Below are 27,487 nucleotides of genomic sequence, written 5' to 3' on the forward strand. Positions count from 1 at the left end.
AACACGATCCAAGTGTTGTTGTTAGCCCCCATCTATCTAATAACCCTCCCACCACTGTGGCTAGAAAAAAAGAAATAGCCTAAAAATTCTCACAAAATCCAAAAGGAAGATATCTACCGTTAATCCTCGAGAGTGATTTGCCAATAGATTCTCCTTCCACCTTTGATATGATGGAATCTATTCCCGTTGTGTTTGGAGGTGCCCTATGTTTTCTTTTTTTGACGAGATCCTCTCCATGTCCACGTTCCTGCGCCTTTACCATAACGCACAACGCTCGCACGGCCAGATCCCAACAACCCTCGCACAACCAAATCACGTCCGCGCCCCAATTACGCTCGCACGGCCAGATCATCGGCGGCGCCGTCGCCGTCGCAGAGTCCCTCTACGCCGTGGCAACCATGGCGTGCTCGTCGTCGCCGCTTTCGTGAACTCCACCTAAACTTGGGTACTTACATCATTGGTGATAGATTTCAAATAAGATTTTGAAAAGACAAGTGGTTAAGAAGCATTCCTCTAAAGCAACAATACCTTCAACTATTTCATATTGCAAGACGAAAGTATGCAAATGTTAAAAATGTAATGAGCACAACACCCCCTTAATATCTGTTTTAGGAGAGCATTAGTAGGTACCACACTCTCAGCATAGCAGCAGTTGGTACCTAGATCGCTTATTACCACATAACTGTTGGGCGACAAAATTTAAGCCAATGGAATACCAGGCTACAGAATTTAAGACAATCAAATATTAAACTTGTTTGTTTCAGCTTATATGCTGCTTACAATTTTTAGGTACCCAAAAATGCTTTGATTTTAAAATCGGTTTTAGTATGAAATACCCGGGTGACACAACTTCCATCGTCTTAGCAATCAATGAGAAGAGCTAGGTGACGGGAGCCGGGACAAAATTCCCAAAAAACAAAGATCTTTTTCATAGCTAATTATCTATTCACATGTTGCCTCCAAACCCCGACGATACGGTCGACTTGGGGTAGATAAAAATTCCTGCAATGCCAGCCAAATATGCTACTTGCTAGGTCCCGCGACACATACATCATGACCCATGACCAATTCAACGTTCTAAATAGAAACAACGGAAACAATAAAATAGCATCAAGGATATACTCGACTGAGGGACGGTTGCTGCTCCCGCTGAGTTCGTACTAAGTGTTACAGTGATGTGAGGAGAAGATGGGATATTCTAAATTTAGGTATCTATAATATTGTTTATCGGTTTCACAGCACTGTTTACACAGGATGACTTTTGATCAAAGAAAGAAGAAGAATAATAAAAGATAAAAATAAGATATTTATTGAAGATAAAAAAATAAAAAATATTATAATAATATTAGAGGATACTATAATAATATTATAAAAAAATAAAATTTTAAAATATAAAAAAATAACCTTCCTTGCTAGTCCCGCGACACATATGATACACATCATGGCCACTTCTAAATAGAAACAACGGAAACAATAAAATAAACCAAAAGTAACTCAGGCAATTCTAAATTAAAAATAAATCAAATGAAGTATTATTATTTATTAGTACTGATGTTTGAGTAGCGAAGACGAGTCCTTTACTCCGGTTGAAGTGGACGCGTCGGAGGAGCCACTCGTCGTCGACGACTGAGTCAAACTGGAGGACGTCGTCCCTGTAGAGGAAGCACTGTACGAGAAGAGGCCCTCCGGCAAGGACACTGGCGGCGCGTAGGTCGGCACGGGCATCTTGGCAGGCAGCTCCGGCAGCAGACCGTTGGACTGGAGCACGGCCATGGCTGCTCTGATGGATGGCCGCGCGCGTGGGTCAGGGTGCGCGCACCAGAGCCCAACGGCCACGACACGCTCCATCTCCGCCGCGTCGTAGTCGCTGTTGAGACGCTCGTCGGCCGCCGCGAGAGCGGCTCCCTGGCCGTACAGGTCCCAGACCCACTCGACCAGCCGGAAGACGGCGTTCTTCTGGCTGTCCAGTAAGCTCATTGGCCTCCTCCCACATACAACCTCTAGCAGGACGACACCGAAGCTGTAGACATCGGACTCGGCGCTTGCTCTGCTGGTGATCAAACATTCGGGGTCGACGTAGCCCGGCGTGCCCGAGACGGCGGTCATCGTCTGCATCCCGACGGCGTGGTCGATGAACCTCGCGAGCCCGAAGTCGCCTAGCTTGGCGTTGAAGGACTCATCCAGCATGACATTACTCGGCTTGACGTCGCGGTGCACCACGCATTGCTCCCACTCCTCGTGAAGGTAGAGCAGTGCGGATCCAAGCCCAAGAACAATCTTGATCCTGTTGCAGCGTTCATGAATTTTGGTGATCAGCTTTGAGCCTCACATCACAGGCTTAAGTTTAGATTAAAAATCGATGAGGATAATAACCTCATTGGCCATGTCAAGAAGGTGCCGTTGCCGTGGAGATGGACGTCGAGGCTGCGGTTGGGCACGAGCTCGTAGACGAGCAGGAGCTCGTCGCGGCCATGGCACCAGCCGATGAGCTGCACGAGATTCCGGTGGCGGATCCGGCTTATCACCTTGATCTCCGACTTGTACTCCTTCATCCCTTGCATGGAAGATCCTTTAGCGAATCTCTTTATGGCCACGACGAGGCCGCGCTCTCTCAGGTAACCTCGGTACACCGAGCCGAAGCCGCCTTGCCCGAGCTTCTCCTCCGGCGCGAAGCTCCTCGTCGCATCAACGAGCTCGTGGTACGGGAACCGCCTCGGCCCCGTCCCCATTTCGATCTCCATGATCGGCTCGTCCCCGTCGTCGTCCGAGCCGCCTATGTCCTCCAACTCTTCTGCCTCCCTCCTCTTTTTGCTCCGACGCCGTCGTGCGAAGAGAGCTGCCATAGCGAAGAGAAGCACGAGGAACAGTGCTGCGCCGACGGCGGCTCCCGCTATAACTCCGCCATTTCCGGAACCAGAGGTTCTCGGGGTCGGGGAAGGTGGTAGTAGCGGCGGCGGAGCTACTACCGGTGCGGCTTTGGGTTCCAGCGACGAGCTGAAGTACCAAGAATACAGCTGATGCAGCTCCGTGGATGTGGACGTTGAGGCGGAGAAGCCAACGGAGACATTCTCCGGCAACACGCTCTTGAGGTCAACCTTGTGGCTAAGGTACCTGCGTGTTCCATCGCCCAGCCATAGCGTCATTTCCAGGATGCTCGAGAGGTTGTGGTACTTGATCTCGGCGGTCATGTTCCCGCGGAGGCTGAAGCTCGGCAGGCTCTCCGTGGCCACCGATCTGATGGAGTTAACGTCGATGCCGACGTGGTCGTAGGTGCTGTGGGGGTCGAACGCTATGGTGTCGTTGAAGGTGTCGAACTCCACCGCCACGAACCGGCTGTCTCCGGTGGCCACGGCATCCGCGCTTTGGTTGGTGAGGCACATGTTGTACGCGTAGGAGTCGGCCGGCATGCTCGACGGGTAGCCGGCGAGGAAGAAGGCCATGCCGGTGCCCTTGTTGTTGATGGTCAACGAAGAAAGGTCCATGTTGATGGCGAAGGAGAAGCGCGTGGTGAAGCTAGCCACCTCGCCGGTGGTCTTGTCCCAGAGGAGCATCGGCTGGGCGTTGTACGACGCACGGCCCTTGCTGTGAGCGATGCTCGTGAGCCTGTTGGCGGTCACGTCGATCCACCCGGCGCTGATGTAGGCGTCGCCTTCGACTCTGATGTCGTTTTTGTCTTCTGGGCCGAAGGTGGGGTAGTCGAAGGACAAGGCGGCGACAGGAGCCGCAGGGAGGTAGCAGACGGAGAAGAAGATGAGGCCGACGGCGCAAGTGGTTGTCGACGTGATCATCAAGAAGCCGGCCATCGCCGCCGGCCAGAGCAGGTGCACAAGGGCGTAGCAGTTGATCGGCTTGACTTGCAACAGCGAGTCTACCAGAACAAGTGCACAAGGGCGTAGTACTTCTTTGGCTTAATCGGCACCTCTTGTTTTCAAGTTGTTTGAGGGACCACGTGAAGCCATTAGTGCACCAGCCGCGTCTTGGAGACCACCAACTCTTGGACCGCGTCCTTTGAGGCCACCCAACCGACGCACAGGGCCGGCGCTGGGGCAGGGCGGGTGGGGCGATCGCCCGGACCCCCGAAATCCAAGGTCTCAAATAGGTATGCTTATGTATTGGTCTGTCCTATTATTTATCAATTTAATTTAAATCTATACACTGTACAGTCTATTAGTAAGTAGCAATTAAATTTAAGTGAGTCTTTAAGGCCTAACGTTAGATTATCTTAGTAACCTAATCCAGCTAAATCATAGATAATGGATCGTTTCCAAATTAACGAAGCATCGTGCGTAAACTTGATCATGCGGTACTGCAGTTATGTCATAGTCGATCCCAGTCAAACCGATCCTAATTCCTAGTAGCAACAGTGATCACGATCTTTCGCCCATTCCCCTCCACTCCTCTTGAACTTTTCGTGTCTTCGTCCAAAACGACACATCTGCATCAGCTCACCTGATCCTCCTCTGACGCTCAAGATCCTTGTCCAAAATTGACAAATACATAATCCCTAACCTCAATCGTGGTAAGCCATTGTTCACGCGTTCCTCTCCCCTCTTCTCCTCCTCATCGCCAGCAGGCATAGTCCTCATGCTCAATCGAATCAAGATCTAATCTCTAATCGGATAATTTCGTTTATTTGATTCAATTTTTTTACAACTTTATACCAGTTATCAACTATTGATGATTTTTTATTTCAATTTTCATAACTATTTGTACTCAATTATTATTATATGATAATAATATATATCTAACAGCGAAAAAGAAAGAAAAAAAGAAACTAGTTGATAGAGTCACCGAAAGGAGTTCTTGATAAAAATTTTTAATATTCAGAATATTATATTTATAATTGATATATAAATATTTAGATATTTATGGCCAATAAACTCTGTTTTAGCTTCGCGCCGGACACTGAAATACTGCCGACGCACCAGCCAATCGAATCGCACGACAAGTATTTTTATTCAGCACGCACATGCATGAACAGTGAAGACATTGCCCCTTTTTTCTCGTTGTTTATTCTGCAGCCGCACCTTTTTGGGTCGCTGCTGCTGCAACGCTGAAAGTTCTCGGTGAAGTTGGCGATGGACTCGGTGGAGTTGACGCGGGACTGGGTTGAGGCGATGGATCAGCCGGAAGACACGGTCTGGGTGAGCATTTGGTGCGCTAAGGCCAACTCTAGCATTCCTCTCAAATTTACAGATTCGGAAGCTACAGTATTTTACGGTACTGTGGCAGTCCTGCAGCATCTATCGGGACCGAGTGCTACAGTACTGCGGAGAAAGAAAATGGAAATCTGCGGAGTTACTGTACCATAGTAACACTGTAGCAACTTCTGTAGCTGTACTGTTTACAGAGGCTGACAGTGGGTCCAGAGTAGAAAAACGGACCGGAAGGAGGACGAGAGTAAAAAGTAGGAAATAGGTAGATGTTGGAGATGAAAAAATAAGGAATATTATAATAATGATAAAAAATATTATAATAATATTTTTAAGGATGAAAATTTAAGATAACTGTTGTAGATGGCCGATTACTCCAGCCAACCGAATGAGCCTCATTTCTTATTCGACATGCACATGCACGAGCACCTTTTTTATTCGACAGGCATCACCTTTTTTTTATTTCGTTTATTAGTCGGCAGCCTCATTGTCTTATTTATACCGTCGAAACCAACACAACTCTGCTTTGCTTCGCTAGAACAAACGGAGCGCCCCCACCCCGGTCCTCTCTTCCTCCACCCAGAGCAAACATCTGGAGATCCAAAGAGACCCCTGCGAATTGAGGTACATACCGGCGACGTCCTCCATTAGCTTGAGCTGCACCAACCACTCCTCTTCGGAGAGAAGCAGCGACCCTGGCCGTCGGTCTTCCCGACCTTCCTGGCCTTGTAGCGTTGCTCGACGGCGCGGAGGCGACGGCCACTTCCTCCACTGATAACTTGTCGTTATTAAGTATACGAGTTATCGTCTAAACAGTATTTTAATTAATTATTATATTGATTATTTTTTAATCATAATTTCAACGATTAATTATAATATCGCTCTGATAGTTTCGACACATATTTGTATCTAAGATCAAAACATATACCTTTCTAACATAACACATCACAACATAACTTAATAAAGAGCGAATAATTAACATTTATATTACAAGTCTTTAGTTATGCAACAATTTACATTAATTTACAATAAAAGATAACAACAACTACGCTTTGGAAACATAAACCTATACAATAAATGAGAGTGGAGTCACATGTCCTTAGGCTCCACCTAAAAGCACGACATCCGAGAGTGAAATGAACTACTTTTGCCCGTTGCCATCGCCGGCGGGCACGAAGTAACCAAACACCGCCTCTTTCTCACCGGCAGCACCTGAAAACGCAGGCATGAGTACAAAAATACTCGTAAGACTTAAACCATATAGAGCATATATATATAGCTCGACTTCAAGAATTATACATTGAGCTATTAGTAAGAAAAAAGCCACATAGTTAAGTTAAACATAAGCGGTAAGCAACCTAGGCACATATGTGTGAGCAACTAACTTAACCAACGACAATATAATTCTACCCAGCCATATCCAACTGAACATAAATAACTGAAAACATTATGAACATATAAGTAACAAAGACCAACTCATCCATCTCCCACATACTCAACCACAATCCATAATCGAAAACTCTACGACCGATGCGGATGAAACAATAGCATGCTCATGACCGAGAGCGCGGTATTTCAAAATAATTTTACACCCTACAGGGGATACTCTTGGACCCACACGACTTCAGGACCATATGGCTCATGCGACCACACAGGTCTATACAAGGAGGTACTCGTATGAACCTTTCTTAATAAGTCTCAACCATTTGAATCGTGCATCGCTCAGTGCGGAGGTACTAGAACTATTCTCGAAGCAAACTCGCACCTCTTACAGGCCCGCCCGCTCACACTATCGATGTTCATGCCCAAATAATCACAGCTACAGAGGTATTCAACTTGCCTTACTATTAGATCGGTATGTGGTGAGTAAGGTAAGTGCTAAAGCCAACGGCACCGATGGACGGCCTTAAACAATGCAAGCGATCTACGGTGTCCAGGTTCCTCTCCCGAACTACCCCGAGGAACTCCTCCGGAGCAAAAAATAACACCTCTAACACCGTCCACATCTCGCCTCATACTCAACACTCATCCAACCATCATCAGCAACCCATCAAGGTTAAAATTATCGTGAACAACAATTAAACATATAGCTTTCGAACGATGAAACATTCCACCGCTCGACTTCTACGGGTGACCTATGCATTGCTAAGCACTTAAGTCGAATTTATATTTAGACGACAACATGCTCTCAAAGCTACAAGGATGCGGGTAAACAATATCATAAGGTGGAGCTAATGCAACCAACATAGGATCTACCCATTTATACCCGATACTGACTCGCTAAACGTGCAATATACATAAGCATAATTTATGAATTTTAAACTTCATTCAATGAACAAGGATGCAATATGCTTAGTTGCTTGCCTTGCTGCTCAGGTGACTGCCTAAAATTACCCAAGCAACACTCGCAAAAATCCGGAAGATTAGAGTTGTCTTCAACCACGGTCGTATCACACTCCGGCTCCTTATTCACTAAAGAAAGATGCATCCAATGATGAGCATAAGTGAAATGCAATAGTACATGCTATAATATGCATATGATGAATTATCATAAAATATGTCACATAAAGAATGAAAATATTTTTCCTACTTAGAACAAGTCATAAGGAGACTAGAAAAATTAGTTTTGCTAATTTTGAACTTGTAGAGAATTAATGGTGAATTAATGAAGAATTAACCTAATTAATTAATCTCAGAAATTTAATTAACTATTTAATGGCTGGGGATATTTTTAAAAGGTAGAGGAGGTTATTACGAAGCCAACAAAATTAGTTTCATAATTTTTGGAGCTCCTATGAATTAACTATGAATTTTCCAAGCTTTCAGTAAAGGTAGACAAATAGGAAAAACCTCTGATGAACAGTAAACCCGGATACTCCGGGTACTGGAGTCTCCGGGTGACCCTTAGGGAGGGGGTCCTCTGTCATTTTTGGCTGGGGTCACCCAGATCCTCCGGGTTGCGACCCGGATACTCCGGGTGGCTCGAGAACAGTCGTTTTGAGGGCAAAAATTGGCCGGTTTGATTTGGAAGCCTCTCCAAGTCAAAGGGGAACATGTTTAGAAGAGTTTATAGAGTCTAGAACACCCTCATGAACCTAGCAACTCAATTCCTAACTCAATTTCATCAAAATTCCTAAAATTGCTCCAAAACCTCAAAACTCACTAACTTCACTCCAACTCGAAATCGATCGACCAAAACTTGAGTTCACGCCATGGGAAGCCTAAGAGACTTACCCAAGATGCTTTGCTGAGCTTAGAGACCATTGGTTGAAGGAGGAAAAGCTTGGGAGACGAAAAACCCGGTGTTCTTCGCGTTTCGACCCTAAACACCAAAATGAGTCAAAATCGGCTCGAATCCTTCGAGAAAGAGCAAACAAATTGGAGGGATGGATAGCTTATGAGCTCATGATCGCATAGATACCACATGCGTACCTTGATCTTGCTCCTAGAGACAGAAAATCCAAGGGAGAGTGAGAGAGCTTGAGAGGGAGTGAGAGAGAGGCAGCAGCAGCAGCTGGGCTGCTCGGGTGGGAGGCATGGGGAGTGAGGGAGGAGAGAGAGGGAGCAGGTGGTGCTTCCCCTTTTGGTGGTTGGGATGGTGGGGCCACTTGTGGGGCCCACGTGTTGGAGAAAAGGGGTCTATTTTAACTGTGAATTTCATTTTTTTGGCCCCAAATTTCTTTCTCTTATGCAATTGACTCAAAACGAAGTACTCTAGTGTGCCAAAATATTTTACCTCAAATTTAATTATGATGCTAATGATGCATGATTAAGCTTAATTACGTAATTACGGAATTTGGGATGTGACAAACCTCCCCCCCCCCCCTTAAAAGAATCTCGTTCCGATATTCGGAATGAGTCGGGGAGGAGTACGGTGACTCCAGGAACTATTCTGTGAGAAGATACCGTGCTGTGAGAAATGGAACAAAGCATTACTCACAGGTTGGGGAAAAACTCTGGATAGTCGGCACAAAACCGATCTTCACGCTTCCATGTCGCTTCATCTTCGGAGTGATTACTCTATTGAACCTTATGGAACTTAGTTGAGCAACATCGAGTCTTGCGTTCCGCTCCATCAAGGATGAGAATTGGATGCTTGCAATAAGAGAGATCCGGCTGCAACTCTTGAACTGTCGCACCAGTGACATCGGTTGGGACTCGAAGGCACTTCTTCAGTTGCGACACATGGAAGACATTGTGAATGGCAGAGAGGGATAGAGGCAAGTCCAATTGATAGGCCACCTCTCCATGCCGGGCAACAATTTGGAATGGTCCCACATATCGAGGTGCTAGCTTCCCTCTGACTTGGAAGCGGCGAACCCCTTTGAGTGGAGATACCTTGAGGTACACAAAATCTCCAATCTCGAACACAAGTTCTCTCCGGCGGCGATCCGTATAGCTCTTCTATCACGATTGTGCTGTGAGGAGACACTTCTGATTAGTCAGAACATACTCTTCTGCCTCTTTGACCATGTCTGGACCTAGGAAAGCCCGTTCGCCGGGCTCGGACCAATTTAATGGCGTTCGGCATCTTCGGCCATACAGAGCTTCGAACGGTGAAATCTCAATACTCGCTTGATAATTGTTGTTGTAGGAGAACTCGGCGAATGGCAAGCATATATCCCACTTTTTTCCATAAGTGAGAACACAAGCTCGGAGCATGTCCTCCAGAATCTGATTCACCTTCTCGGTTTGACCGTCAGTTTGAGGGTGATACGTGGTACTATGGAAGAGCTCGGTGTCCATAGCCTCATGAAGGCTCCTCCAGAAATGAGAAGTGAACTGAGTGCCCCGATCAGAAATGATCTTCTTTGGAATCCCATGAAGGCACACAATTCGAGTGAGATACAACTCCGTATAATCTTTGGCACTGAATCGAGTCTTTACCGGGAGAAAATGTGTTGACTTTGTGAGCCGGTCCACTATGACCCAAATTGAATCATACCCATGAGAAGTCCTCGGCAATCCAGTAATGAAATCCATGTCGATCTCCTCCCACTTCCAAGAGGGAATAGGCAAAGGCTAGAGCGTACCGGCCAGCTTGAGATGCTCGGGCTTCACCCTGCGGCAGACATCACACTCAGCAACATATCGAGCGATCTCTTGCTTCATGCGAGTCCACCAAAATCTCAGCTTGAGGTCTTGATACATTTTGGTACTCCCAGAATGGATAGATAGCAATGAATCATGAGCTTCATCCAGGATTTTCTTCCTCAATACTTCAACCCTCGGAACCACTAGACGATTCCCAAACCATAAAATACCTTGGTCATCTTCAGAGAAACACATGGCTTTGCCTTCCTTCATCTTGTCTTAGATTCGAGCCATTCCCTTATCATTCTTCTGAGCGGCTTTGATTTCATCCAGGAGAGTGGACTTGATCTCCAAATTAGCAAGAAAACCATTCGGGACTATTTCAAGTCCAAGCCGACGGAATTCATCACAAAGTGTGGCATTCCTGAGCTTGACCAAGAGACAATTACAATGAGCCTTTCGGCTCAATGCATCGGCGACCACATTCGCCTTACCAGGGTGATAATGAACTTCCAGCTCATAGTCTTTGATCAACTCGAGCCACCTTCGCTGCCTCATATTCAGATCCACCCGAGTGAAGATATATTTGAGGCTTTTGTGATCCGTGTAGATACAGCACAAATTGCCCAACAGATAATGGCGCCAGATCTTAAGAGCATGCACAACTGCCGCAAGCTCTAAGTCATGAGTGGGGTAGTTCTCTTCATAGCGCTTCAACTGGCGTGAGGCATACGCCACAACTCTACCCTCTTGCATAAGGACACATCCAAGGCCTATACGGGAGGCATCGCAATAGACGTCGAAACCTTTGTCCACTTCGGGTTGATCAAGAACGGGAGCGGTCGTGAGCAGTTTTCTTCAAAGTCTGAAAAGCTAACTTGCATTCATCTGACCACTCAAATACATTCCCCTGCTTCAATAGTTCAGTCATGGGCTTGGCAATTTTTGAGAAATTCTCGATCGGCGGTAATAACCTGTAAGTCCGAGAAAACTCCGAATGTCGGTGACATTCTTGGGCTGCACCCAATTGAGCACATCTTGCACCTTGCTCAGGTCAACTGGAACACCGTTCTCAAACAATACATGTCCTAGAAAAGCGACCTCCTTGAGCCAGAACTCACACTTGCTGAACTTGACATACAGTTCGTGATCTCGAACATGACCAAGTACAACACGGAGGTGCTCTGCATGCTCTTCCTCAGTCTTGGAATATATAAGAATGTCGTCGATGAAAACCATGATGAACCTGTCAAGTTCCTCCATGAACACAGTGTTCATCAAGTACATGAAGAACGTCGGGGCATTCGTCAAGCCAAAGGACATGACGGTAAACTCATAAAGACCTTAACGAGCCGAGAAAGCTGTCTTTGGAATATCCTCTGGTCGGACCTTGATTTGATGATAGCCCAGTCTCAAGTCAATCTTTGAGAAAACTCAGGCACTAGTCAACTGATCGAATAGAATATCTATACGAGGAAGCGGATACTTGTTCTTGATAGTAACCTCATTCAACGGGCAATAATCCACACACATCCGCAGGGTACCATCCTTCTTCTTCACAAAAAGTGCCGAGCATCCCCAAGGTGAGGAGCTCGGACGAATAAACCCCTTCTCTAGCAACTCCTTCAACTGCTTTTTCATTTCTACCAATTCATTTGGTGGCATCTTGTAAGACCTCTTCGAGATCGGGACCGTTCTAGGCAAAAGATCAATCGAGAATTCCATTGCTCGGTCGGGTGGCATTTCTGGCAACTCATCTGGAAAGACATCAGAAAATTCACATACCATTGGGATATTCATGAGATCTGTGGTGGTGTCGATCTTCAGGTCATACAAACAAGGATCAACTCCCTTAAGCTTCAAATGAGTTCGGGTGCCGGACATACCATTAAGGGTGATGGTCATCTGAGCACAATCCATGACAGCATTATTCTTAGCGAGCCAATTCATCTCCAATGTGACGTCTATTCCTTTGGAGTCCATTACTAACAAATTTACGCCGATGGATGTATCATTGATAACCACCGATGTTGGTCACACACTGATTAATAAGAATCTTGGCTCCGGGTGCATCTATGAGATAAGGTGTAGGGGTGGTGCTAACTTTCAGCCCATTATGCTGAGCGTAACTCGTCGCTATGAAGGAGTGAGAAGCCCCAGAATCAAATAGAACAACTGCAGAAATGATGACAGAATTAAAACTCATATTCAACATACTCATCAGTACGTTGTCACCCTCGTGAACTCCTTTAGCGGTGGTGTGACGCGCTCAGCCATGCTTGGGGACATGCGTAGCCTGAGAGGACTGCGGTGCAGACTGAGCAGGTGGTGGCCTTGGAGCGGTCACCACGGCTCCTAGCTTTGGATATGAGCAATCTTGAGCATAGTGACCGACACGGCCGCAGTTATAGCACGAGCCGCCGGGGCCACCTGTCACGCTCACTTGAGAGCCGATGGGTCTTGCAGGCTGCCCTTGTGGAGCGGAGAAAGACGGGCGCCGCACCATCCACATCGGTCGTGGAGCTGTCGAGGCCGACATGTGAGATGGTGGAGATGGATTCTCCGTGCGGGCGCGTTAAGAGCTCCTGCCCACGGAAGGCGACAGACCCCTCTTGCGCTTCTTCTCCTCTTGGTGGTTCTTGAGCTTGAACTCCACCGTGAGGGACGTGCTCACCAACTTGTTGAAGTCGGTGAACTCGTGTGCGAAAAACCAGTCCTGCATCTTTGAGTTGAGGCCATTAACAAAGCGGTATAGCTTCCGCTCATCGGTGTCGACCTCATCCTGAGCATATTGCACAAGGTGGTTGAACACCTGCACGTACTCCATCACTGTTTACTTCCTTGCTTGAGGTCCATGAATTCCCTTCTTTTGATCTCCATAAGACCCTTAGGAATATGGAAATCCCGGAATACCTGATGGAACTCCGCCCAAGGCACCCGATGATTGGCGGGGTGTATGGCCAAGTAGTTAGACCACCACGCACTCGTCGGGCCGTGAAGCTGATGAGCGGCAAAGAGCGCCTTCTCGTGTTCCTCGCATCGAAGAAGAGCGAGCTTCTGCTCGATAGTCTGAAGCCAGTGGTTGGCATCCGGAGGATCCTCAGCCCGCGTAAAAGTTGGCGGCTGAGTTCGCAGAAAATCCGAGAAGTCATCTCGGCGCCCGGCCCCACGTCCTCCTTGAGGGGCCGTGTTGTGCACGAGAGCCTCGAGGAGCGACGTATGAGCTTGATGGTTTTGCTCGATTTGCATAAGCACCTCCGCCATGCTCGGCGGTGGAGGCGGGTCATTCTCACTGGAACCTTCAGAAAGATCACCCAAACTGCTATGGGTTCTCATCCTGTTATGACGATGAGAAGAAAGAGAGGTGAAAGGTTAAATTCTGACATAGGTGAAAGATCAAACTCCAACTAATGCTACCTTGCTATGTCGGACCTCGCTTATTTGGATCTGTATACTACATAATGATGAAAATGCATGTTCAAAGGCATGGTGCAAAATGAACAATAGAATATGGAAATATGCTCGACCCTTAACTATACGTTTCTTTCTCGAGTGCATCTCTCCCCAAACAAGCATCATAATCTCATACATCACCCTTCGCACGAAAAAAAATAAACATTCACGCGAACGGTGCTTGTGCATCTTGTTGCACAAGTGACATTTGCATACGTTGTTACTAATATATTCACTTCCCGTACCGTCGCCTTACGGGACACCCCATGTAATCGCCATATGGGTAGACGATCATAATTACCATCGTATGGTGGATGTTCATACGTTATTGCTAACGTATTCACTTTCCGTACCATCACCGTACGGGACACACTAGGCCCCTACCTCGCACTGGTTGAGCCCCCGATATTTATCACCATCAGGATACGTTTCTTACCTTCTTACCTTTTTCGTTGATTGCGTCGATACAAAATAAGTCACAAAGTCATCATGCTATGAAACAACATGATACGGAAACAAGCAATATAAGTACAACAACCATCAACGCATTACACTTAGGGGCATAATATAGTAGTTTCATACATATTAATCATGGAGAGGCATAAAAGAAACTTTGGTGGGTTGCTTAGTGGATTTGACACTTTACTGAAGAACATCCTAATCATTTTTGGGCTACTTCATTAAACCAAGATCTTGGGTACAAAACAGTATTCTAATTAATCATTATGTCGATCATTTCTTAATCACGACTTTAACGATTAATCAAAATACCGTTCCGGTAGTCCCGGCACGTGTTTTGTACCCAAGATCGGAACACATGCCTTTCCAGCATAACACATCACAATATAGCTTAATAAAGAGCGAGTAATTAACATTTATATTACAAGTCTTTAGTTATGCAACCATTTGCATCAATTTACAACAAAAGATAACAACAACTATGCAGCGAAAATATAAACCTATACAACAAATGAGAGTGGAGCCACATGCCCTTAGGCTCCACCCCAAAAGCACGACCTCCGAGAGTAGAATGAACTACTCTTGCCCGTCGCAATCGCCGGCGGGCATAAAGTAGCCAAACACCGTCTCTTCCTCACCGACAGCACCTGAAAACGCAGGTATGAGTACGAAGGTACTCGCAAGACTTAAACCATATAGAGCACATATACATAACTCGACTCCAAGGATTATGCATTGAGCCATTAGCAAGAAAAAGCCACATGATTAAGTTAAACATAAGCAATAAGCAACCTAAGCACATATGTGTGAGCAACTAACTTAACCAATGGCAACATAATTCTACCCAGCCATAACCAACTGAACATAAATAATTAGAACTATTATGAACATATAAGTAACAAAGACCAACTCATCCATCTCCCACATACTCAACCACAATCCATAATTGAAAACTCTATGACCTGCAAGAAACGCTCCGGGACAACCTGCAACATCTTCTTCACCACCTCCTGATCTCGGATGTTGTCGTCGAGAACATGGAGGTTGTTGGTGATGCCCGTGATCTGCATTGAGAAGTCGTCCACCGACTCCCCATCCCGGAACTCGATGTCCCCGAATTCCTGGCGAAGCTTCTGCACATTTGCCTATCGAACACGATCAACACCTACGCGAATGATCTTCATGGCCTCCCAGTCTTCCTCGCCGTGTTTTTGACCACGAGCGAGGATAGCATCTCTGGCGGCACAACTCAGATGAGGGCCGACAAGGCCAACCTGTCGTCACGGAAGTCGGCGTCACCGGGATCAATGGCCTCCCACAAGCCCTGCGCCTGTAGGTTCACTTAGACCATAGCCCACTCGGTGTAGTTCATCTTGGTGAGCGTCGGATACACGACGGAGCCAGTCGCTTCCTTCACCACGCGCTGCACAACAATCTCTCACCCACCATCGTCATGGTGGCGTTGTCGGTGCGGAGGAGGCGATGGCAATCGATGTCGTCCATGGTGTACTGGTGTCCAAGAATACCTTGGTTGAGGAGTAGACATCCCTCCCAGACTCGCCAACACGGACTCTGAATACCAATTGTTGGATCCAGGGGCAAGAACACACGCACACAAGTAGTGGAGTCTGGAGAGTTTTTGTGCTGCCAAAAAAACTGCCTTCAGCTTTTCTGAATTGCTCTTCTATTTATAGCAAAAGAGTGATTACAAAGATATGGCCTTAGTGGCCAGAGAAAGCAAAACGGGTTTGTCCAACCTGCAGCCTGATTACACTAGCCGACTGACTCTACCACTTAAAGACCCTGACATGCTTTTTGACTTACACTACCCATGTCAAAACACAACTTAAACACAACCACTGAGGTCAGTTATGCACTGAACTGATACAAACTATTAACTAGCTAAATTCAATTAACAGCATACAAGTGTTATTTTGACACCCCCCTTCTGTTTTTATGGCGCTACACAAGGTGGAACCATAACCATGGATTAGTTGTGCTCCCGATCAGAGCACGAGAGGGGGGACGGACTCTCCTTCTTTCTTGGTCACGTTCGGTTTGAGTAGTTAGGATAGAGCCGAGATCAATTCCAACAGTTGATGCTAGATGTTGGGAAGCATGGATTGTCGTTTTGCCTGGTTAGGTTTCCTCAGGAATTGCTAATTAGTTATCTTGCGCTTTTCAATTTTCTCTCCTCGTGCGTGTTAGGTCAACATATGTAGATCTGGACATGAAAAATTGGTAGTGTCAGGCAAAAACATGTCAAACAAAAACCGGTGCTCTTCAAACTTTTCCCCAATATGCTGAAATTTCTGACACACTGCTGATTTTGATTCCATCTGTGGATGTATTTGCGAACCAATCTAGTGTGCAACACCTCTTCGGTCACTGGGTACAACATAAGGCTCACGGTGACGTGAAGAAGACAGCCTGGGGCAGTGTCCAGCTAGTTCAACATTTCACCGAACAGGTCGCAAATAACTCCTCCCTGAATACCTCCTCCAGTAGCAAACCTGGACATCTCGCACCACAGCTCCGGGAATCATCGGCTCTGATACCAATTGTCACGATCCCTACTCAATTGATCAACCAAATCAACGATCCAACACCCTCAAACAGCATAATGGCATGTAGAACACTTCAATATCCACTCATAAGGTACTCAGATTGCAGTAGAGAGAGTTTAGGGATATAAAGAAGAAGACTAGACTGGGTACGGAGAAGGGATTGAGAAGAGAGAATAGAGCAGTAGAGAAGGAGACCGACGAGAAGAGTTCAAAGGAGGGAGACAAGAGCCGGAGGAAGGAGATGATTGCTTCGGTAATATTCTTTGATGCTTCTCTTTCTGCTGAACATGCTCATATATGCCCAGTAGCCAGCCGAGTGGGCCTCACGGTCCGTCTGTCCAGTCGCTTTCCAACTCATAGGCCATATCCGTGACAAATTCTTTCCTAGTTCTAGAAATTTTAGCGGTGAACGCGTTTTCCGCGCGGTGGTTGCTCGCAGTGTGCGAGCGGCCAGGTTGGGAGTTAAACTCCTGGCTTTTGCACTAAGCCCGGGTTGAATATAGGTTAAGCTAAGTACACACGCGTATGTATTGAGTGGTACTGCACATTCCTACACTGTAGGTCTCGAGTCTCTCGATCTTTTTCTAGCGTGTGATGGACGTATACGCGTGTGTGCATATGACGTGAGTGTAGTATGTGCGTCTCTTGGACACTTAAAAAAAGAAATTTTAGCGTATTTATTTAGGTTATCATCTAAGCCGTCGGCCATGCTTGCTCCTACACGCGAGATCGACAAGCTGAGCAACGACGGAACCCCAGATCGGGCCCCGGTGCCAAGATCGAGCCCCTAGCAGCCGGGAGCTTTTCCGTGCAGAATCGAGTTCCCCGTCGTTGGCCATGCCTGTTCTGTCCTCCCATCCCCCTTGTCTCTCTATTGCCATTTTCCACCAAGAAATGCTTTAAAGTTGATCTTCTTGCTGGGGTGGTTGTGGATTTCTGGCGGTTGCAGGTAAGGAAGCTGTTCGGGACGCAGGATTACCTCAAGAGCAAGGTCCTGACGCAGTGATGCCACAGATGATCAGATCTGCCAATGGTGGGGTCTGTGAGAACGAGTTGAAGAGCCTGGTGAGTGTGTAAGCATTAGCTTTCAATTATGGCCGTTGATGTGGCAGAATTGTTGTCTGCAGTTGTTCAAATCTCACACCTTTTGTGATTAGATGTTCAAGAATAAAGGTTTAAATTGCAATTACATTGTCAAATGATGTATGCCACTAAACTTAATCGTTTATGCTTGCCCTCTCCAGATTGGATGTTAGGATGATTCATGTCTGCAACTAACGAATAGCAATATGAGTGCATTTTCAGAGTTCTTTTGTTTGTATTTTGCTATTAACCATACACATTCATTCTACATAACTGGAAAGATATGCAGCCTGATTCATTTTGGAGTTGTTGGCTGAATCACGACGCCTAGTTTAATTTTGACATGTAGAGATGCACAGCAGTGTACAGGCTATACAGTAGTCATTGCACCCACACATTTGTTCAATTGATTAGGTATGCTATACAGTATACATTGTTTTGAAGCATTTTTCCAGTTAGTTTTCTAACCTGATGTAGAAGGTAACAACAAGTTGGTCAGAGGGACCAGATAGGCTGTACAGTGGTCATTGCTCTCGTGTATTTTTCTAAAACATGGCATGCATCTGCATGGTAATAGAGAAAGAATGATGACTGAACTTCTTTTTGCTACCTGCCTTCAGCTTTCAAGGTGATTTTTTGGGAGCCTGTTTTGCTCCTGCTGTGCTGATGCTTGGAGCCTTCCATCTTTCCCTTTGCAATTTATTTACTCTGTACTGTTCCAGGAGAACAAACTCCTCTACGTGACCAATACTGCCACATGTTTGCAGTGATCACCTATGATCACCACTCTGACATATTAATCTACGTTTTTACCGTGAACATCATAGCAACAGAGAGAAAGAAGATGGTAAGGTCATGCTACTTTCAGTAATACAACTACTGAAGCTATAATTTTTTTTAGCTCTATATGTTTTCTAATATCTCTTAATAATTGCCGTCCTTCTCAACAAAGTTTAGAATCGAGTCTTGCTGGGAACCCAAAGGGGCTCTTCATTACAGGTATGTTATGCTCCTCCTCCTTCTGAGGTCTCAAGTTTTGTTCATTTCAGGACTGTAATATGTCTTGGCAATGCAAGGTTGTGGACACAGATCTCGCATGTTTTACAGCCTCTTTCAAGTTTTAAATATTGTGCATATGTCAAATATTGCACTCTTGCCTTAGTGATATGATAGAATATAGTCTTCCAATTGATATCTTTCTCTTTGTGAGGTCTAAGTATTCAGTTTGTTAAATAGGATCCACATCTATATACATCAAAATTTGTCATTTTGATTAAAATCAATGTAAGGCAGCGTCATCAATCTATAGTACGGTGTCCTGCCCTATACCATGTGGGCAGATGCTTGCCAAGGGATTAAAAAGGGCTCCAAGGTGATGTAATGAAGCAAAATTATCCTTCATCGTCCACACATGCCAGCTCTGATTTCTTAGAGAGAAATAGGCACAACTTGCCTCATTCTTGTATGAAGCCTTATAGTGTTAGTAACTTCTTACAGGAATTTAATCCCTACATGGCTATTTCAATGTTTTAAGACCATTTAAACGCTTTGTGCCCTGTTTGCTAGACAGCTATCCCAGCATCCAGAATTTAATCGCTACATGGCTACTCTGCTGCTGCTATTGACTTTTTTCATTTGACAGTTTAATTGTGTTGGTGGGACTGGGATTTGAAATGTCATTTTTTTTATGTTCCTTGCACAGGATTTACATTGCACTTTGGTGCTTTCTTATAGTTCAGTACCCAGCTGATATAATTTTGTCATCTTGTGGTTTTGGTTATAGAGAAAAAGATTGAGGCCCATGCAACAATGCCCTGAGCAAGGTAATAATTATTGGATTTTACGTGCTTTTTATTCAAAAAACGTAACTTTCTGCCTCTCTATTTTTCCCCGTTTGTACTTTTTTGTTCACATTCTGTATGGGAACCTCCCCTATGGGTTTCTTCATACTATCAACCAAAGCGTCTTAAGGAGCTCTAGAAATATTTCCTGATTATGGTATTTACAATCTTTGAGACACACTATAGCAATATGTTATGGAATACAAGTGATAGACCACCTAGATCTAAGGGCTGCCAAATTTACGAAGGTAACTTTCTTTCTGATGCTTTTCTTGAATACTAAATTCTTAATACAGCATTACCTTAGTCAGGCATTTATTTAATACGGCGTATACACATTTGTCCGTAAGGGGTAATTGTACTTATTTACAATCAAACATAGCCAATTATGAATTTGGACAATAGTGGATTTTGAAAGTTGAACTGCTGAAATGAAAATAATATTTCCTGCACAGAAATAATTTGGACCATAAGAAACGAGAGAAGCTGCCAATTTGGGTCACCAGACTCTACATGCATTTTTTTTCCAGTTTCTATTGCTTAATTAATTCCTATTTATTTACACATACAAAGTTATGTACACCGGTTTGTTATATTCTTCAATCATGCTCCATGAAGTGCTTTTTTTTTTAATTCGGCTCTGTGCATGCTTAGTGTGCACTCTCTGCATCGCTGACAAAAAAAGAGGATACTGTTTAAATCATGGACCATGTTCTGCAGAATGTAATGGCGAAATCTTAGAGTCTGTGTTAGCTCCGTTAGTCATTTTTCAGTCTTCAGTCAAATTGGAGTCACTGAATCAAACTGGTTTACCTTTGCCAGGTTAGTCAGACTGGTGCTTGGGGTGTAATGCTCAGCTAAACAAGATTTTTAAGAAGACCGAACTACATGTTACAAGAAACACCATTGCTACATATGGAAAGGTAGACATCTGGCAGTCTACCTCTTATTAAGTTTATTGTGGACCTATATATAGTAAGCTCACTGGATCACACATCAATCAGGTCATGTCATACCTCAAGACGGTAGTTTCCTATGATCTGTTAAGTTGGCCTTTGCCAGGAGATGTGCACTGACACCATGACGTCTTGCTTTCCTCTGATATAGTCAAGATGAATTTTTGTCCAACCAATTTTAGGCCACAAACATTCAAAGTTATGTGTACGATTAATTTCCTAGAAAACTACATGATGAATTGTACGGTCATTATAATGTGAAATACCCTTCAGTTGGTTCTCCCACTTTGTTACTCCAAACCTTCTGAAATATACATTCACCATGAAGCAAAACTTAACAACATATCAATCTTTTGGGCCATGGCTAGACTCTGAATTATCGATATTATCGGCAAGTTGAGCCTTCGATTACTTTACTCCAGTGTTACACGGATCAAGAAGGAAAAACATGAAGACCAACATCATCGCCATCTCCTCGGCATCCCCTATTGTCATGATCACATGAACGCAGGGATCATTACTGTGAGATCTTAACTGGCAGCATTTGGTAAAAGCCCCATGTTGAATTGGTCGTGCTTGTCAGGATTAACTGGATTCTCGGTCTCTCTGTCTCTATCAACAAAAGCACTTGCTGCGTTTTGAACGAGCGTTTCGCCAAGCCACGCGGCATCGGCCGTGTCATCATTCTAGTTGACTATGGTACCGTCAAGAAGAAGGCTTGTGCCTAGCAGGCCAAGCGGGTCGTGCCTGTTTGGGCCGTGTCTTGCCAGCCCACCGTGCTGAGGTGGTGGCCCAGCATTGCCCGATGGATCGTGCTGTGTTGGTCAGAGCATGATTGCGATCAGCCTGTCTGTGATTACTGTTTCTATGGTGGTAGTTGGACACCGGTACTTCAAGTCTTTTATAATGATAGGGGCACCGCACAATGTAATTTGAATTGAGACAATAAGATGATGTAGGCTTTGACTGAATCTCGTTAAAATTTTCATGCCTCTAGATTGTACCCTATTTTCTAACATGAGATTGCTGCATTTCTATTTTCCTGTTATCGCATCATTGGTGCCAAAATGTTGCCATTGTTATTTTTGAATGTTGCGACGCTGTGACATCTGCCATTTGTTTGTTTGAATCTCCTTCAGATACTCTGAAACTTAGCACAGACGGGCTGCCAATTTTGTTTTGGGAGGGTAGAATTTCATTTCCTAACAATATTTCAGTGAATTCAAAGCTTGTTTTTCACAAGGAAAGTAGGAGCTCTTACTTTCAACTAAGAAGGAGAGTTTAAGAGTACACGACGGGCCTGAAGGGCTTCGCATTGCGTCGAGCAAGGTTGTCTAATCAGACAAGGATACAAAGGAGGTTCAACGCACAGCGAGAATTCGAAGCTTGTTAACTGCACAATTTCTTGACAAGTTTGCACGTCGTGCCAACTGTCGCACCCATGCATAAGTAAAATAATATCATATGCCAATTCTTTGCACGGAGAAAATCCACCCCTAGCTAAAGAAACCCACATATGTAATATGTAATACAATTTTTCTAAGTGGTGTGTGCGCGTATGTGTCACTTTGTAATTGAAAAAACTACTAGGGTACATTTCATTTTTAACGTCAGCACAACTATTTTCCGGCAAGTAATTCAATTCTAAACTCTGTTTTTCTTCTTCTTTTGAGAATCAAAACTCTGAATTTTAATGATCTTTTCATATCTAAACAAAATTTGTTTAGATAATATAACTAAAGATATTCTGATAAAGTAACTCAGGACTAAGCATAAATTCTATGTTCTCAATAGTCTAGGACCCCGACACCTCACTTATGCTTTCTGTCATGTAAAAAAGAAGTTAAACTGCACGGTGTGGCTAGTGGCAATATATGTTCTAAAAAATTTCCAAATTAATCATGCTTTGCTTTCCTCTTTCACAGCCGATCCTGAAGCACAACACGCTGTATCCACGAATGAAAGTGTGGTTACTTTTCCTGATTTCTTGTTCTGGTACAAATGAAACTAGTGGTCAAATTAATTAGTTGCATTGGCACGAATACTGATTGCTGTATGCGCCATCCCACAGGGTGAAAAATCTCGGACCAAGGATTGTGGTGGTGGCTTTTGGACTTTCGCCATGTGCCCCTAATCGGGACGTCGTTGCATGGTCCGGAAGACTACAGGTTGGTACTGACTACTGACTGGTTGCTTTTGCTGCTCGATACCGTGACAGCTGAACAGAGAGATAAGATTTGCCTCATGAATAGAGAACGCCTGTGAATTCATTTCCAAATAAGATTTGCTTGGAGAACATGACTGGTTCTTCTCAGCACGGTCCAATCTTGGAGAACGCCTGTGAATTCATTTCTAATCAACAAACTCAGTGCTCTACATTTCTACCAATTTTCAGGCACATCTCTATTCATGACATCAATTCTAATTACATGCATCATGTTATTCATTTAGAGCATGACGCCCGGACAGTCTCGAAGTTGAGCAAGAGATTGATCCCGAGTTTGTGACTGAGGAAGAACCTGAGATTCAAGACAAGCATCTATGCATATTGATCATCTTATTTTAGTGAATAAAGTGATGGTTTAATTTGGCTATTGTCTTATATCGGTAATGCGTGTCTATGTCCTCTATGTTAGGATGTCATTCGGGTAGCACCTAATTGTTATGCATTCACCATCCATGATATATTTGTTCACCTTGTCATCCTTGTAAACCCGAAAGAATTAAAGTAAATGTCTACCCTAAAATGAAAGCGATATTGCTTAGCCATGCTCTAGTTTTTGGTAGAAGTCGAGCGGTGGATGGTCACCCTCATTCGCGAGATATAGGGTGTTGTCTCACATCTGGATAAAATCTGAAATGGATGATGGGAAGGTTGTTGTTGCAAGACTTGAGCGGGTGTTAAGGGTAGACCTGTTTGAGTCGATTAAGGACTGTTTGTTGGTACAGTTGTCTTAAGCATCTTTCCGTACTATGACATATCCGATAATAGTAAAGATAAGCCGACTACCGTAAGCGCCATGTTCATTTGACTTGTGAGACCGTGATGTGGGTGAATGACTTAGAAGAGGCTCCTAGGGAGGTCCAAGAATTGACCTAGGAGGCCTCCGCATTCTCGGGCACGAGGACAAAGGTTCGGGGTGAGTACGTGAAAGGTTGTCATGTGAATCATCCCTTGCATCAAACGGGGTGTATGGAGGGTGGTATCATGTTGTGTGGGTAAAGATGTATATCTCTACAGAGTTAAAATATGTTCGAATAGCCGCGCTCTCAGTTATGAGCAAGCTTAATGTACATTTGCCATCATCGTAGTGTTTTCTTCGATGGATTGGATGTGGAATTAGGTGAACTATTATGAGAGGGTAATGATAGGTTCTTGTTGGGTTGAGATACATGCTTATGTCTTTTACCATGTTATTTCTCGCAATTGGAGGCAATGCTATTTCTATTTGATCAATGCTACATGCTTATGTCACTTACTGATTAAAATACTTTTCGCTTAAAGTACATAACCTTGGCCTTTACCATGCTACATTTAAATGCATTCTCCTTAGAATCGGGAATAATATATACTCTATTGTGTAAGTCTTGCGAGTACCTTTATACTCATGGTGCTATGTTTGAGTTTTTGCAAGTGAGGATGAGGGCGTGTTCAGCTACTTTTTCCCCGCCAATGCCAGTGATGGGCAAGAGTAGGTGTTAAAGCCTATGCTTTCTCCAGTGGTGCTTATGGGCAATGTGCCACCAGCTATTTTGTTATTTTAATGTTTTTCCGCTAAATCAAACTCGTGATGTAATTTAACCATCTAGCACTTGCTTAGTTGATCCGAGAGCTTCAAACTTGTCTTTTGTTAGCTCTCAAGTTAAATTTCAGAACTTAGCTATTTTATTCATCAACTTGTAATGTTACCAAGAATTGTAATTGAAGTTAAATATTTGCACTCTATTTGTTCTTCGTATGATGTTTTATTGTGCATGAGATGTGTGTTGATCTTGGGCTTGTCTGAGACACATATCGGGGATACCATAATTGCTTTCGTTTTAATTGAGTTTGTGTTATATTTTCGGTGTCATTTAGATGTGTGCTAGCTCATGGCACATCGGATGATGAACATGTGCTAGCTGTCATCTCTTTGGACAGCTGGTGGCTCAATTAAACTGAGGGAGATTTGATTGGCTCTCACAGCTGGCATCAGAGCAAGGTTATAGAGTTAACCGTAGGTCTAATTAATTTGTAGGTAAATTTAAAATTTTGCAACCTCATTAATTCAACCCACTAAATGAAGGTAAAATTCAGATCCTAAGTGCTATGTGTGTTCCTTTATTTCTTACCCATCTTAGTGTCATTTCTTCTCTATGTTGTTTAATGGCTTAAAATTGGGTAATATGTTCTCTAACTTGTCTTATCTTTCATGGGTCATAGATGCATAGGGTATGTTCTTTCATTTCAGTGTTATTCGAAGATTTGCATCTTATCTAAATCTTGTTCTAATATTCACGTTGTATCTCACCTTGCCATTGGTCCTCTCTCTCTCTCAAATTCTTGATTTTCTCTCTTTTGGTGCAATGGTGGGATTAAAGCGACAAGGAAAGGACTCGATGAAGATGCAACAAGGAGTATGGCTTAGAAATTATGTTCTCTTTGCTCGTTTAGCTCTAATGTTACACCGCGAGTGATGAGAGATGCTTATTTACTAATTATGCCATGTGTGCATATGTCCATAACTGATCGTGAAACACTATGAGCAGCAAGATGTTTTCTTCCTTCCCTGTGAGCTAGAAGGAAGAGAGAAGTTGTGGCTGGCTTTGTTCAGTGTTAAATTATGCATGAGATGGCGTATTACTTGTCAATTAAGTTGTTGTATGTTGCATCGACGCACTCTTTGGCAAGGTAAGAAAGTAATGTATGTGCCCTCGATGGCGGACATAACATCAGGCGTGTACTCGGGACACGTTTACCTGGGGATGTAACATAAGGCAATTTGTACGGGAAGTGAATACATTCATTGAATGTATGAACATCTACCATACGATGGTAGTTATGGTCCTCCGCCATGCAATTTGAGTCTTGGACGTGTACCCAGGACACGTTTACTTGGGAACGTCTCGTAAGGCGATTTATACGAGAAGTGAATACGTTGGTGACAATGTATGAAGCATTGTCCATGCAGCATTAATCGCATGGGTGCTGCTTGTGCGTGTTTTATTTAGCACGAGAGGTGATGCATGTTGTTTGGATCATATATTGTGAATATGTATGCTTGCTGAAATTTTGGACGATTGCCGATGTTGAGAGGGATGTGTAGAATAATAGGTCGTTACATCCATGTCATTCATGTGCATCGATTTATACTTATATTGGAAATTTATTATCCACCCACATACATGTTGTTATATTCACCCTCTTGCTGTTCAAATTTGCTCTAGCCAATTATAAGCACTTATGGCTTATTGTTCATCATCCTTGCTATCCATAAGATATATTCTTCATCTTCCTTGTGTTATGTTTTCTCTATTGCTAACTCTTGTTTCTGGACAGGATGAGAACCCGCAATGCCGATTACGATGATGACATCCTGGAGAATTCCAATGCCCATGGAGCACCACCCCTGCCTCTGACCTTGGCGGATATTCTCATGGTGTCTGAGAATATTCGTCGGGATTAACAACGCCTTCTCGAAATCATTGCTCGCAACACCACTCCTTGCGGTGGAGGGGGAGCCGAGCCTCAAGTTGATGGCTTCCCCGATTTTTTTCGTACTCAACCTCCAATTTACACTTGTGCCAAGGACCCCCTTGATGTCGATTATTGGCTTCGCACCATGGAGCAAAAGTTCACTCTCATCTGGTGCGGGGACCATGAAAAAGTTCTATACGCCGCTCATCAACTTCAAGATGCCGTCGATGCGTGGTGGCAAGGATTTATTGATTTGCAACCCTCCGCCCACCAAATCACTTGGGAAGAATTTCGCATGGCCTTTTGTGCATTTTTCATCCCTAAAGGAGTCATGAATATCAAGAAGCAAGAATTTCTCGCTCTCACTCAAGGGAATATGGATGTGATGAGTTATGTTCACAAGTTCAATGCTCTAGCCCAATATGCTCCCGAAGAGGTCTCCACCGATGAGAAAAAGCAAGATCAGTTCAATAATGGGCTATTCAAAGAAATGCAACACAAGCTATCAACCTTGGATTTTGAGGATTTCAACAAGTTGGTGAACAAGGAAATTATCAGGGAACACAAGATGAATAAATTTGAAGCTAAGAAGCACAATAGGATCGTCCAACCTTTGGTGGGCGGTAGCTCACAACGCCCACGCATGGCGTAACCTCCTTTCCCTCGTGCATCGGGTTCATCTCCTCCTCAACCAATGTGGATGGTTCGATGTCCTCCTCCTTCCTCGTGGCAACCACAAAAGCCCGTGGGTGTTCTTCAAGGTGTAACTCAAGTTACACCCCAAGAGGTCAATGTTTCAATTGTGGCTGAACCAGGCATTTTATTCGAGATTGTCGCTTCCCCCAGCAAGGTGGCATGTCAAATGCACCAAGAAAACAACCTCCTTCCGCACAACCACCTCATCAAGTTTCGCGTGGCAAGCAAGCCCTGCAACCTAGCTGTGTAAACCATATCACCGCCAAAGAGGCCAACAAGGACACCAACGTACTTTTGGGTACGTTCCTAGTAAACTCTCATTCCGCAACCATATTACTTGATTCCAGAGAATCTCATTCATTTATCATGAAGAGTTTTATGTTGCATCATGGCATCCCATCTCAGATTATGAGGACCCCTTTCCTTGTTGAAGACCCGGGAACCAAATTGCATGCCGAAACAATTGTTCGGGATGCTCAAATCTTGATTGGAGGAGTCAACTTTCTTGCTAATTTGATCGTAATAGAAGCTAAGGGTATAGATGTTATTTTGAGAATGAATTGGTTAA

General features: G+C 44.4%; 1 protein-coding gene and 1 long non-coding RNA gene across 8 annotated transcripts; one reads left to right on the forward strand and one right to left on the reverse strand.

The window, feature by feature from the left end:
• Positions 1-1,288: 1,288 nt before the first annotated feature.
• On the reverse strand, positions 1,289-3,969 carry LOC133928217 (L-type lectin-domain containing receptor kinase IX.1-like). The gene is made up of 2 exons (XM_062374445.1): positions 2,374-3,969; positions 1,289-2,284 (listed from the first exon to the last, which is right to left on the reverse strand). Exons 1-2 carry the CDS (start codon positions 3,801-3,803, stop codon positions 1,543-1,545), a joined length of 2,172 nt encoding a protein of 723 aa, XP_062230429.1. The 5' UTR covers positions 3,804-3,969; the 3' UTR covers positions 1,289-1,542.
• A 13,131-nt stretch (positions 3,970-17,100) lies between these two features.
• LOC133928219 (uncharacterized) lies at positions 17,101-21,534 on the forward strand. 7 transcript variants are annotated; one of them, XR_009911416.1, is made up of 4 exons: positions 17,101-17,731; positions 18,472-18,596; positions 18,702-18,748; positions 19,533-20,958. It is a non-coding gene; the product is annotated as an uncharacterized LOC133928219 (long non-coding RNA). The 7 variants fall into 7 exon arrangements; XR_009911413.1 differs by having other exon boundaries at positions 18,707-18,748; positions 19,533-20,957; XR_009911415.1 differs by adding an exon at positions 20,969-21,534 and having other exon boundaries at positions 18,472-20,513.
• The last annotated feature ends 5,953 nt before the right edge of the window (positions 21,535-27,487 follow it).

This window comes from Phragmites australis, chromosome 9 (genome assembly GCF_958298935.1).
Source record: "Phragmites australis chromosome 9, lpPhrAust1.1, whole genome shotgun sequence".
NCBI classification, from domain to species: domain Eukaryota; kingdom Viridiplantae; phylum Streptophyta; class Magnoliopsida; order Poales; family Poaceae; genus Phragmites; species Phragmites australis.